Source organism: Eublepharis macularius, chromosome 2 (assembly GCF_028583425.1).
Source record: "Eublepharis macularius isolate TG4126 chromosome 2, MPM_Emac_v1.0, whole genome shotgun sequence".
In the NCBI taxonomy this organism is placed as follows: Eukaryota; Metazoa; Chordata; class Lepidosauria; order Squamata; family Eublepharidae; genus Eublepharis; species Eublepharis macularius.
Window position 1 is genome coordinate 113,591,042 of NC_072791.1, and position 14,489 is coordinate 113,605,530.

General features: G+C 40.9%; 1 protein-coding gene across 2 annotated transcripts in view; it reads right to left on the reverse strand.

Moving 5' to 3' along the window:
* Nucleotides 1-14,489, reverse strand: part of WT1 (WT1 transcription factor) — a 101,775-nt gene that overhangs the window by 65,349 nt on the left and 21,937 nt on the right. For both annotated transcript variants that reach the window (XM_054971516.1, XM_054971515.1), the window contains exon 4: nucleotides 3,541-3,618. In XM_054971516.1, coding sequence (XP_054827491.1) covers nucleotides 3,541-3,618 — 78 coding nt within the window. The remainder of the gene's footprint in view (nucleotides 1-3,540; nucleotides 3,619-14,489) is intronic.

Sequence of the window (14,489 nt, forward strand, 5' to 3'; positions counted from 1 at the left end):
TTTTCTCAGTTCCTGTCAAAATTTTCCTCGCAATAGGAGTGAATGGGGCAGCACCTTCTTTGGGGGGGCCCAAAAATCACTCCCCAAGGTCCAATGACTCCCCAAGGTCCAATCTCCCTGAAACTTGGAGAGTCTTTAGAGGACAGTTAGAAGTAAGTCCCCTGGAAATTTTGTAGATTTATTTTGCAAAATGCCACCCCCATCCCCCTAGATAGCCCCCATGTTTTTCCTATAGGTAATAAGGGAGATCTGATATGGTTGGGGACAAACAGGCAGGAAACAGTTGCCACAGCAGCAAGAAATGCTGCCACAGCTCCTGAAGTGAGGATTGCCCACCTCCCTTTGCGTAGATGTCCCCCTTTCCTGGTGACCCAAGCTGCAAGATCCCAGCAGAGCTGTGGACCCACCCACCCCCAGGAAACCTGGCAGGTTTTTTTCCCTGATACGTCCAACAAGTCTTCCTCTCAGAAAAGCTACAGGGGAAGGTTTGAGCATGCACAAAGAGAAGGTGCATTATGGGATACTATCTCTTGTCTGGGAGGAATGAGGAAGAAACACGTGCCAGTCTGAGCATGAGATCGAGTGCAGTGTGGCTGCGGTACACGAGTGAACAGGAAAGCAACAAGGAAACACGTGTAAGTGTGTTCACCTGTCATACACGAGTAATTCACCTCATGTACTTTGGCTCTCATATCCTTGTGTGGAACTCTAACCACTGCGCTACAACAATGTCTTTTATGGGGTGGCTGTTGTTGAATACTAGCAAGCAGCCAGTCCTCAATGATTCATGCAAGTCACAAGGTATAAAGTTGCCAAGGGGACACTGCCAGGCTTGGCCATGATGAGTCCTTCCTTAAAGACTAAAACAGCCCTGGAAAGGGCCTGCCTTTTACTGACAGAAACCACGGCTTGAACACTGGTAATACTGTTGTGGTTATGGTTGCCCAGCAATGGCCATTGAGGGCTTTTGTTTCTTAAAGCTACAAAAGCTGCTTCTATTAATTTTGGGGGGGGGGTTAACCCCTCAGGCTGTTTTGTTTTGTTTTTAGATTTCAGATTTTTCAAGTGTTTTTCAGGTTTGTAGAAAGATCTCTTTTGTCTGTTCACATCTCCAGTCTCTGGTTAAGTACGCATAGATTTGACCATATTAATAGATATGATGATATGATAGTATATAAACTATTTTAATGTCCATATTTGTGTAACTTGGGTGTTATTTTGTATAAAAATGTCTGTACATTTGTTCCAAATGTAACAAATGAATGAGAGGATAACACTGCTAACATACTTTTTAGATACATTGTAAGATATATTATTTGCACCATATTTATGCCTAGTAGGTATGCTATGAGTTGTAACTAGGGTTCCCAGTCCCCCGGTGGGAGCAGGGCATCCCCCACTCCCAGCCTTCCCCACACACACTGCCTCTTATCTCGCCAGTGGGGGGAATTGTGCAGGTAACAGCCCAGAAGCTGTGAAGCACACTCCTATGCACTCCAGAGCCTTCATTGTTGCACCAGGAATGATCTCATTCCTGGAGCAACATCAAAAGGAAGTCCCATGTGCGGGGGTATTTTCCTTAAAATCAGCCTGATAAAATCAGCATGATAAGTACCGCCAAAGCATGCCCCCCCAAGACATCCCCTGTCCCCCAGTTTGGACCCTGAGGAACCTGGCAACCCTAGTTGTGACCACAATTTCTGAATTGTGAGATTTCTGTCTGTCAATACAGATTTCTGTAATATGATTAATTGGTAAATTGTTTGAAAAAACATAATTGTACCAGATACCTACCAATACCATTGATCCATATATTTTTTTAAAAACATAATGGACATGTATTGTCGAAGGCTTTCACGGCCGGAGAACGATGGTTGTTGGGGGTTTTCCGGGCTGTATTGCCGTGGTCTTGGACCACGGCAATACAGCCCGGAAAACCCCCAACAACCATAATGGACATGCTCTCAAAAATATAAGCAAAAGCTTTCCGATAAAAAAGTTAAGAGCTATTATAACATTAGTGATTTAGAAAAGCTATTTTTATATTTGCCTTGACTCAGTAATGAAGGTTTTCAAAATGTATTGTAGGTTTCAAATTAATAAACTACTTACTAATATTTAACATGTTTAGAAAGAACCCTTTTTACTTACAAAGTCCCAAGATTCCAATGTATCTAAACATAACCTGTATTAAATTCAATTTACTATCCAAATTCCAACTCTGTTCAAACTTCAGAAAAGAAAAAAGAACACCATAGCATCCCCATATCCTGTACACAGCCTCATTAATATATTCAGTACGTAGCTGTTTCAAGGACTTCCTGCTTCCAGGATAACAGGAAATCAGTACTGTACAAAAAGTGGTCAGCCAGGAGCCTACTCCCTACAGGTCGGAGGATAACAACCCTTTGTAGAAAGGAAACTAGGGAATATGGGGGGGACACCGGAAAGGCTAGAGATGTAAGACCTATATAAATGGAAGGCAATAAAAGGAAATGTAAGAAAGAGAGATGATAGAGAAGATTAAAATAAGAAAGGTGAAAGAAGTTGTTGGCTGTAACGTTCATTGTCAGAAACATTGGGTTGGAGCAAAGAAATCTGGACCTGTGTTCCGATACTCCTTGTGCTGGGCCTTTCAGGGCTACAGGCTAAACAAGGAGATACTGTGTCCTTTCAAGGGCAGCGTTCTTGCTCTCCTATGAGCACTGCTATCTAGATCTTCCAACTGTTAAAAATGAAAAATTCTGCTTCATAGAATGTCCTGGAAAGGAAGACTTCTTTGGTTTTAGGTCAGTCAGCAGTACCACCCAACAGTATAGGAAAAGACTAAAGGAAGAGTCCAGCACAAAAGCTGGCATTTTCAGTTGGCAATTCCACCTGTGTTAGCAATGCACTATGAATTGCAATGGGTTTGTGCCATCATCAAGGCATTTGCGGTGGTAAAGTCAATACTGCTAGGAAAAGTGGAAGGCAGTAGGAAAAGACAAAGACCTAAAATGAGATGGCTTGACTCAATAAAAGAAGCCATGTTCTCCAGTTTGCAAGATCTGAGCAAGTCTGTTAATGACAGGACATTTTGGAGGTCTTTCATTCATAGGGTCTCTGTAAGTTGGAGACAACTTGACAGCACATAACACATACAAATCCATGGCCATGAAGTCAATAGTATAACAAGTATAAAGGGAATGTAGGATACTTGGAATTGTCTATAACTGCAGCACATTTCCTCAGATTTGTAAAATGAATACAGTATAGACTCAGACAGCTGCTTTAAAAATAGTAATATGTATCAAACCGGGGGGGGGGGGGATCCTTTTGGCCTTTGCTTAACATGCTCAGAAACTTGAACAAAATTTGGCTTTAGGTTATCATTACAGATTCTGATTACAGTGTGTGTTTTTCAAAGTTAAACCTGTAGTATATGCAGGGACAAATATTCACATGCTAAGAAGTTTAATATTTTGATAAATTCCCTTATTCCATTAGAAATAAAAAATAAATTACAGACTAAGACTAAATTTAAAAACAAGCAAACCTTACCCCTTAAGTGTAGATCCCAAGTTCATTTGATTCCATGTCATGCATTCAAGCTGTGAAGTCATTTGGTATAAATTGTCACTGTTATGAAAATATTTAAAGTTAGAACTAAAGTTATGTGACGAAGTTCAAATCATTTGTTTTATAGAGCAGAAATATTCTTAGTCTCATTAGAAAAACATTTTAGCAACAAATAAAACCTAGAACTTTATTTAATATTAAATACCTATTTGCAAGGCTGTATTTAAGAAAGCAGGGGAAAGATTGGAAAATAGTTGGTACAGGAAAATGTAATATAATAGCTTAGAGTTGTCTGCAAATTATTATTCTGTACAATTTAATTATGCAGAGGCCTATTTTATTGCTTTTGGGGAATGAAATACCACTCCTTAATGAACACTGCAAATGATCACAAGGTTATTGAACTGAAAAAACTATAGGGCTCAACAATTAATAATGTTGCTAAATATAGAAACTTGACATAAAAGAAAAATGTTGAATCTAAATTTTAAACTGGACTCCCAGACTGAATTATTCTATCATACTTTTAGCTGAGTGTGAACTTTGCAGATGTAAACATTTCCTGAAGCTGGATCTTTATTGTTTATTTTCTATTATTATATAAAATGTCAAGTTTTTAAAAACACAAATCAAGTTTCAGGAAGAACAGTGAGATACAAAAAGTTAAAACCCAGTTTACATGTTTGTTGACACCTGCTCCATTATCTACCCTCAGGTTAGGAGATATCCTCACCTCACCCCCAAATGGACAGATCTCTCCATACATCTCTCCATCTTTAAGCCAGGTTAGCATGTGCCATGCACAGGTTAGCCAGGCATATGCATGCTCAAAAGATTACTATAATTATCTGGGTGCATACATTTTTACCTGAAAAACTACCATTTCACTGACTACACTGTAGGAAGAAAACCTTATTATCCAAACAGTTACAATCAACTTTCTTACAAAAGGAAAAGAATTCTCACCTCTCACTCCCTTCAAATCTCCCATCAAAATCCACATCCTTTATTAAACCTTAGGTGCACTAATCCCTCCATCCCTCTACTGAAACTTCAGTACTACTGAAACTTCTCTCTACTGAAACTAAGTACTTCAAAGGGATCGCTCTGTTATGGCAGATAGATCAAGATGGGTAGCCATGTTAGTTTGTCTGTAGCAGTGGAAAAGAGCAAGACTCCAGTAGCACCTATAAGACTAACAAAATTAGTGATAGGGTATGAGCTTTCGTGAGCCACAGCTCACTTCTGTTATGGCAGCACCTTAAAGAGCATAGTAGCTAAGCGGCTGGCTCTGAGTTACCAATTTGCTGGTTCAAGTCCCACTACTGCCATGAACTCTGCAGGTGGCCTTGGGTAAGCAACTCCTTTCAGCTGCAGCTTTCCAGCTTTATCGTTTTGATAACAACAACACTGATTTTGTTAACTGCTCTGCGGGCCAAACTACAAGTGACGAATGACACAGGAGGGACACTTGTCAGCTTCCTTCAAGTTTTGATGGGAAATGTAGGCAGCTTGGTGGAATTTTGGACAAGTGACAGTTGAAAAGTCCAGTGGACAGCAGTCGGAGAGCCAAGCTGCAAGACCAGGATGCCTACATTTCCCATCAAAACTTGAGGGAAGCTGACAAGTGTCCAACCTGTGTTGTCACTTGTAGCTTGGCCCTGAATGTGGCACTCATGATGCCATCATGGTGATGTTACTTCTTTGCCTGTCCCTCAGCCCTTCCTGCTATGAAAGAGAAGATACTTACACCAGAATAAAAAATGAGTTAACACTTAAAGGTCCATAAAGTTCATGTTTATTTAAGCCTAAATACGTGTGACTGAAATGAACACGTTCTTCTCCCATTTACTTCTGCATCCATCTCCTTGCCCTCCCTCTCTTTTAAGATTTTATTTTAAATTATGAACTCTGGAGCAGGGACTGTTTTGTTGCACTCTGTGAAGTACCATACACATAGATTACTATTTTTATTACTGTAATAATTGTTAACTACAACACTATGAATAGCAGGTGAATTTAAGGTTTGGAAAACTACCTATAATGTCATGAGACCACTGAGCTCCATCTAACTAGCAATTTTTATCCTGCCCTTCCTTGAAGGAATTTGGGGCAGCACAGGGCCGGATCTACAGTTGCCGGCACCCAGGGCAACCGAAGTCCGGCCCCTCGCGCGTGCGCGCAGCATGCACGTGCTCCTGGCACTGCGGTTAAATGTGTTGTAGCATTCAAGATGGGTAGAGGAGGTTTCGATTGCACTCACAATGTATCTTGCCTGTTCCAAATCTCCTGCTTCCAAGAAAGTCAGAAAACTGCTAGAGTTAATCAAACAAAATTTCCTTCTTCCTTTTCCTTTCCTTCTCAATATTCCAGGCCTCTGTGAGAGGGATTAACTTTGATCAGCCCTTATCAGGCTATTTTATTCCATATTTTAATTTACATAATAAGTTTTTCTGTTTACTTGGAAGATCATCCAAGTTTCCCAAGTATGCAGAAATCCCTAACTTTCTGTGGTGGCCCTATTTTGATGCCTTGTTAATAGGCACAAGAAAGTTACTCCAGTCTAGGCCCTTTGACTTCAGTGGGCTTAGACTGGAGCAACTTTTCTTAGGATTGCACTATTAGTCTTATTAATTGTACTCTAAATTGTGTACATCAAAGTACATCAAATGAAAAACTCCTGGGTCATATCAATAACCATAACACTGGTTATAGCTTGAGAGCCATTTGCTTCATATTGCAGTTTATGAAAATCAGCAAATTACTAGAAATCATCTTCTTAAATTTAATTATAAAAAGTCACTAAAATTTGCTTTAATAACATTTTTCAGTAACAGGTACAGCCCTAAAGAACTCAGATTCAAGTGAGAAACTTTTTGTGTGCACACACATGCACCAAGAGATAGATTACTTCAGTTGGGAAGTATGTGTTATATCATTTGTCTTTAGCATTGAACACTATTATTCATTACAATGTCTGAACTGCTATTATGAGACTACAATGTCCCACGTATCAGCTCAGAAATTGTTAAGACTCTCCTGCAGTTTCCTCATTTGCAACAGCGGTTCGTGCTGGTCTGTGCCACTACATTTTGCAATTCCATGAATTCTTCCTGTAACACTGATGTAATTAATTCCTCTGGGGCCCTGATTTTATTAGAAGCACCAGGCCTGTGCATTTACAGCAGGAGATTTTCCTTTAACTTTATTTCGTTTGACAGTTCATTTATAAGAGACTCCTCCACAAGATCCACTTTTTTTCTTCATTCGCTTTTTCATCAAGCAATACACTTACTCATCTTGACATCAGCTAGAAGCTGCTCAGGTCCAGATCCCAAGACAACTCCTATACATTTAAGAGAGGCACAGAGTGATGAATTTTAGTAGATGCCACTTTCCCTCATTAGAGAAGCTTCACCTGGTGGAATTTTTCCTTGCAGAATCTACTGTTATATACGCAGAGTGAGAGGGAACCATTGCAAAAAAAAAAATCAGGAATCAGAACACTTTTAAAAGCTTTCTGCTTTTAAATTTTGTCTTCAATGACAGGCACATTATATAAGTGTCCATTTATAATAAGTGTCAATTTATAATAAACACATTACTCACATTAGGTTAACTTGGATATTTCAGAGGAAGAAAAAATGGTTTAGTGAGCTACTTTGGGCCCCCGTACTTTGGGAAAGGTGGGATATAAATATCTTGAAAAAATACAAATTCTTATTGAATCAATATGGAAAGTGAAATCTACAATATTTGTATATCAATATTTGAAGTTGCTTAATAAATATGAATGGAATAATGATCTGGAGTGTCCAATTTAGCTAAAGCAGTGAGATAAGGCCTTAAGCCATATATTTGTTGCTACTATGGATCTTAAGCTGCAACTTATTCAGCAAAAAAAAAATGTTTAGAGTATATTGGACACCACAGCATCTTTTTACTAAAGGTTTGAGCACAGTGTCTAACTGTTGGTGGTGTAATTCACAACATGCTTCTCTTAGGCATATGATTTGGTCATGTTTAATCATTCAACCCTTTTGGGAGGAAGTTATTAGTGATATTAATTGTGTGTTAAAACATCTGTTTATTTTTGAGGATGTTAATACACTGTTAAACAACTTGCCTGTCTCTTGGAATCTAACCAATGGTAAACGGAAATAGACCCTCCATGCCCTTACAGTTACTTCAGCATTGGAAAAACAAAAGCCCACCTCCCGTACATCATTAAATTGAAGACCTTATAAACTTATCAGCATTTGAACATATCTCATATAGAAGGCAAATGTGCATGGACTTGTCTTTAATAGATTGAATTAGTTTTCATTGCCAACATTGTAGCACATCACTGACATTTATTTTTTTTATTTATTAGTGCAAAAACATAAAAATAAAAAAGCAAACCAGGAGAGAGAGAGAGAAAGGGAAGAATCAATGCTAGCTACAGAAACACTATTGGCAAAGCTATAAGTATCTATAAAGGATTTCCAAATATATAAAGATAAGTCCCCTTCACCACACCAGAATCAGGCATGGAACAGGTGGCAATACCCACCCCTCCTTCACTTGGCCAGGAAAGGGAGGGGCAGGAAAGGGAGCTGTTAGAGTGGTGAGTCTTTTTCTGTTGCCTTCCTTAACTGCTGGGAGAATTTGCTGAGGTTACTGTGTGGGAGGACAGTGTTTGGGGCTGTGTGAGTGTGTAGAGCCTGCTGTAAAGTGATGCCAGTTGGAGTAAGTGTTTCTGTTTATCTTGTCTGCCTGAGTTGGAGCTGATTGCAGAGGGGGATTGTTACTAATTGGAGAGTGTCTGTTTTGCCTGGGGCTAACTGCTGGCCCCACCCTCTACTGACTGAGCCTTGAATTGAATTAGGCTCCTCCTCACCAGAGGCACATCACATCCATCTGGGCTCTGAGAAGGAAAAGGAAAGGGACCTGCAGCTAGAAGAGTACTCTTGGAATATACTTGGAAGGCGATGATGTCGACAGAAGGCCCCTTTCCAGTCACCTGCATGCAGTGTGCCATGTTTGTTTTCCTCCTGGAAGAGAAGACGGACTTCACTTGTCAGAAGTGTAAGCTGGTCAGGCTTTTGGACGAAAAGATTCAGAGCCTGGAGGAGAGGATCACCACCCTTCAGGAAATCAAGGAAGGGGAGGATTTTTATTGAGAAGAGCCTGGGGCTCTACACAAGCATAATAAATCCAAGAGAAGGAAGAGTCCATCTCCCTTCTGAGCCTCCTCTCAGTTCTGCAGTGCAAACTGGAAGACGTGGACTAAGGTGACACTCTGGTCCACTGGAGCTCAAGAATCATTTTGAGGTGCTTGAGATGATGAAGACGAGAGTGGAAGGAGAACCACAAATACCAGGAGGAGGGAGTGAAGAGGGTATGGGGCCACACAGAAGTGGAAGAAAATGGAAGGTGGTGGTCATCGAGGACTCTCTGCTCAAGGGTATGGAACGTCATGTGTCCAGGCCAGATTCCCTACTCCAAGAGATGTGTTGCTTGCTGGGAGCCAAAATTCAGGATATTACAGACGGACTGCCGAAACTGATCAGACTGATTGATCAGTAACCGTTTGTGCTGGTTCACGTGGGAACAAATGATACGGTTGTGAATGCCATCGCAAGAATTAAAGAGGACTATGAAGCTCTTGGAAGGCAGTTGAAGACAGTGGGGGCACAGGTAATATTCTCTTCTATCCTTCCTGTCAAAGGAAAGAAACGCAAAGGGAACAGACCATACTCAAGGTGAATCGTTGGCTGAGGTGGTGGTGCCAGCAGGAGCGATTTGGGTTCTGGGACTACAGGATAAGTTTTCTTAGAGAAGGCCTTCTATATGGCATTGTTATCCCTTACCAAAATTGGGATGAAAAGACTGCTTCAGCAATTAGGACGGTATTGTAAGGATGAGGCCCTTAACATCAATTTTGGAAAAACTAAACTTATGGTTTTCAGGAAAAGGGCCCAAATTTCTTCCTGGAATATACTAGGCAACTCAATAAATCAGTTTAGTTCCTTGGGAATTACATATAGAGAAAATCTGAATTGGAATGTACATGTTGCTACAGTTAAAGCCTCTGCATCAAGGATTGCAGGCTCTGTTTTGAGGTTCTTTTTCTCCAAGAGTGGAGCACTTACTGACCCTGCTCTAAAACTATTTAAGAGTAAGGTTATTCCCCATCTTTTGTATGGTGCCGAGGTGTGGGGATTTCCCATCAATTCAAAACAATTCAATTCAAAATCAATTCCTACAACGAATTCTGGCACTTCCTAAAGGAGCGCCTGCTGCCCTAATGAGAGCAGAAACAGGTCTGCACTCCTTAAGGGCACAGGCGCTCCTTGTTTTATTAAAATTCTGGGGGGGGGGACAAAATAGCCAGATCTGATATATTCAGTTATCTGGCATTCAGTCAAATGATATCCAAGGACCCGGTATGCCAGTGTTTTCCTCGTAATATATTAGACAGACATTCCATCCCCGACGATCTTCTCAGCCCTTCAGCAAGTAACTTAGATCTTAGAAATTGGGTCTATAAGGGTGATGCCCTGATAGATAGACAGGCGGCCTTGAACTGCTATTCACCCTCCTGGTTTAACCACTCCAGAGCCTCTTATCTAGTCATTATCACAAATTACAATCTTAGAGCAGCTTTTACATCCCTATGCTTTGAAACAATGCCAACTGCAGTTTTAGACGGTCACTACAGTAAAACACCTAAGGACCAGCATTTTTGTTCGTGCAGAATCTCCGCAATTGAAAACTTACTTCATTACATTCTTAACTGCCTGCTATACACTCAACCCAGGACTAAATTCCTCTCTGAGATGTTGTCCGACCTCTGTACCCACTTGGACATTGAGAAGATTGTAGCCTTACTAGCTGATGCTGACAGCAATATTTCCCATAAAATGGCCTTGTTTGCCCTGGCTGCAAAAAAAATACGGGCTAATGTGGTTCTTAAGGGACCCAATTAATATTTGTAGGATTTTCACTGTTTTACCAATTTCACTTTTTATTGCTTTATCTGAAATTGTTAACTGAAAACTGTTCATTGGTTTTATCAGTTTCAATCTATATTGCGGGGATAGGACTGTGGGAAAAGGGAAATTGTAATTATATGATGAATGTATGAATGCATTTTATGCACATTGCACAAATACTCACACAGATATAGCACTGTGATTATTTTCTTGTTAAAAATTTATATAAAAACGGATATATTTTCTTAGTACCCGGGTGGTTTTCCACTCTGTTTGTTGCGAGTTTTCAAGAAGAGGCTGGATGAATATTTGTCAGGGATGCTTTAGGCTTGTACTGCAACCGCAGCTTAGTAAGCTTCTGCTATCTGTGTAGTCAGAACTATGTGCTGTCCCTTTAACAATTGGTACTCATGGGAATTGTAGTCCCCCCTCCAACATAGAAGTTTATTGTACGCTTCCTGTGAAGGTGTTAAAAGTTGATGGTCCTCTTCCTCCCTTTGTTCGGCATCTTACCCCCTCAAGCAAGGATGCAACAGCTATCAAGAATTTACCGCTTGTCTACAAATAAATCTGGACCAATAAAGATGTATCTTGCTTCTGATTGAACCATGTCTTGTTTACTGGGTCCAACCGTAAGTAAGGATTCCTTTAAAATCTGGGTTGAAAGAGGCAGCGCGTTGAAACTACCTGGAAGTCATCTCCTCTTAGCTGCTTCCAGAATAAGGCTCATCCTGCATTGCGCAGGGGGTTGGACTAGAAGGTCTGTATGGCCCCTTCCAACTCTGTGATTCTGGGATCAGGCACAGAGCAGGAGGCAATGCCCACCCCTTTTCACCCAGCCTGAATCAGAGTCAAAGGTGTCTTCTTCAGTTCCTCTGAAGAAGGGAGCTTTGACTCTCAAAAGCTTATACCCTGAAAATCTTGTTATGTTTCACATGTAATGTATTTAATTTGATTTTATTCCTACTTATTAATGTTGTGTTAATATTTGTTACTGCAGGTTTAAATGCAGATCTCTGAGGAAAGAAGGAGGGGGGCTAGGTGAATGGAGTCTGCTCTGATTGTTCAGTTAAATGTGTAGCCATGTTGGTCTGCAATAGAACAGCAGGTTTTGAGTCCTTAGAGACCAACAAGGTTTGGTGTAAACTTTCAAGAGTTAGAGCTCTGCCTGAAGAAGGGAACTCTGACTCTCAAAAGCTTACACACTGAAAATCTTGTTGGTATATAAGGTGCCGCTGGACTCAAATCCTGCTATTATAATTGGACAGTAGCTGTACCCTAGGAGGAGGAGTGAACTGCAATTTTTAGTCAGTGCCGAGGGGAAGGTTTTCAGTCAGCTTTTGTATGTCTCAAAGAAAGGATTCTGGCAAAATCAGGAAATTAGGGTAGAGCATGAGCTGTCTGTGTGTATCTGAGAGAAAGTGTTATTCTAGTTAAGTCAGGCAAAATGTGTGGAGCCTAAGAGTCTATGTCTGTGTGTTTCTGAAAGAAAGTTAACCAGCTGGGAGATTCTAGTTAAGTCCATCTTTGAGTGTCTCAGAGAATGTGCAGAAGTCTGAGAGTTTAATTCTGTCTAAGGCAAACTATGTCTGTATGAGCCTGGATCAGTCTATGTATATCTGAGAGAAAAATATCTATCTAGGTCAGGAAAGCTGTGCGGAAAGGCCTGAGTGAAACTATGTCTGTGTGAGGTTGATGGATTTCCTCTCCATTCGGCTTAATGAGGTGCTTTCCATGGTGATAGATCCAGAGGAGTTAGCCATGTTAGTCTGTAGTAGCAAAATAGTAAAGAGTAGTAAAGAGTAGTCCAACAGTACTTTTAAGACTAACCAACTTTCAAGAACCACAGTTCTCTTCGTCAGATGCAAGACCCTATGGAGCAATACAAAAGAGAACTCAATAAAATATTAAAGACACTCCCTACGGACATACAAGAATGTATCCATATGGACACACCCCAGGAACCACAGCCAGGAACATTCTACCTACTACCCAAAATCCACAAACCATGTAATCCAGGACGCCCCATTATTTCAGGAATTGGCACTATCACAGTATGAGTCTCAGGATATATGGACTCTATCCTCAGGCCCTATGCCACCAGTACACCCAGCTATTTATGGGATACCACTGACTTTCTCAGGAAAATACAGTCCCTTGACAACCTACTAGATGACACCATCCTAACAACCATGGATGTTGAGGCTCTATACACCAATATCCCACATGTGGATGGACTGCAAACCATCAGGAATATTATTCCAGACAAAACCACAACACACCTTGCCACTGAACTTTGCCATTTTATATTTACTCACAATTACTTCAAATTTGGTAACAGTTTATATCTACAGGTTAACGGCACAGCCATGGGCACACGCATGGCACCACAATATGCTAACATATTCATGCCAGACTTAGAGCAATGCTTGCTCAGCTCCAATCCACTGAAACCACTCCTGTACTTAAGGTTCTTGGATGACATCTTCATCATTTGGACCCATGGGAAGGAAGCCCTTGAAAAATTTCATCAGAACTTCAACAATTCTCACCCTACTATCAACCTGAGCCTGGACCACTCTACACAACAGGTACACTTCCTGGACACCACTGTACAACTACATAATGGACAGATAAATACCACTTTATATCAGAAACCCACCAACAGATACTCATATCTACAGGCCTCCAGTTACCACCCTAAACATACCACTTGGTCGATTGTCTACAGCCAAGCCTTACGTTACAATTGTATCTGCTTCAATGCTCTTGACTGGGACTCCCACTTAAGAGATTTACAACAAGCATTTTGGGGGCTACGGTACCCACCAAATGAGGTGAGGAAACAAATCGACAGGTCCAGACTAGTACCCAGAAACAGCCTGCTCCAGGACAAACCTAAAGGAACTAACAACAGAACACCACTGGTTGTCACCTATAGTTCCCAGCTCAAACCCATCCAATGTATCATCAGTGATCTACAGCCCATCCTGGAAAACTATGCCTCTCTCTCACAAGCCCTGGGTGGAAGACCACTCCTTGCCTACAGACAGCCCCCTAACCTTAAACAACTTCTCACTAACAACAATGAATCAGCTAGCAGGGTCATCAGCACAGGTACCAGACCCTGCAACAGACCCAGATGCCAACTCTGCCCTCATATCTACTCAGGAAATACAATTACAGGACCCAATGGCATCAGCTACACTATCTCCGGCTCTTACAGCTGCTCATCATCCAACATGATATATGCCCTCATGTGCCAACAATGTCCATCTGCTCTGTACATTGGAGAAACCAGCCAACCTCTGCGCAAAAGAACAAATGGACACAAATCGGACATTAAAAATAGCATCCAGAAACCAGTGGGAGAACACTTCAATCTACCAGGACATTCCATCAAAGACTTAAAGATCACCATAGTTCAACAGAAACCTTTCAAAAACAAAATCCAACAGGAAGCTGCTGAATTGGAATTCATATGTAAATTTGACTCAGCCAGACTTGGATTGAATTATCAGAAGTAACTGATTTCATTAACAGAAGCAAACTGATCTCATCAGAAACAAACTGATTTGCATCTACTCCCCCCTCCCCTCACCACCTATATATATCTGGCCAGTTTCTTCTTACCCTCCATGCATCTGACGAAGAGAAGTGTGATTCTCGAAAGCTTATGCTACAGTAAAATTGGTTAGTCTTAAAGGTGCTACTGGACTCTTTACTATTTTGCTACTACAGACTAACACAGCTAACTCCTCTGGATCTATGACCAAGCAAAAAAGGGAACGTGTTATTGAAGTAAAACCTTGGGTAAAGAAGAGAACACCTGAAGCTCAGTGTGAGTAAAAATTAAAAGTGTGGGCTATAACCTGAGCCCTCGTGAGGTTTAAGTTTAACGTAAAGTAAGGAGCAGCTGGATTAAAGGTCTAAAGGCAAAAGTTTTAAAAG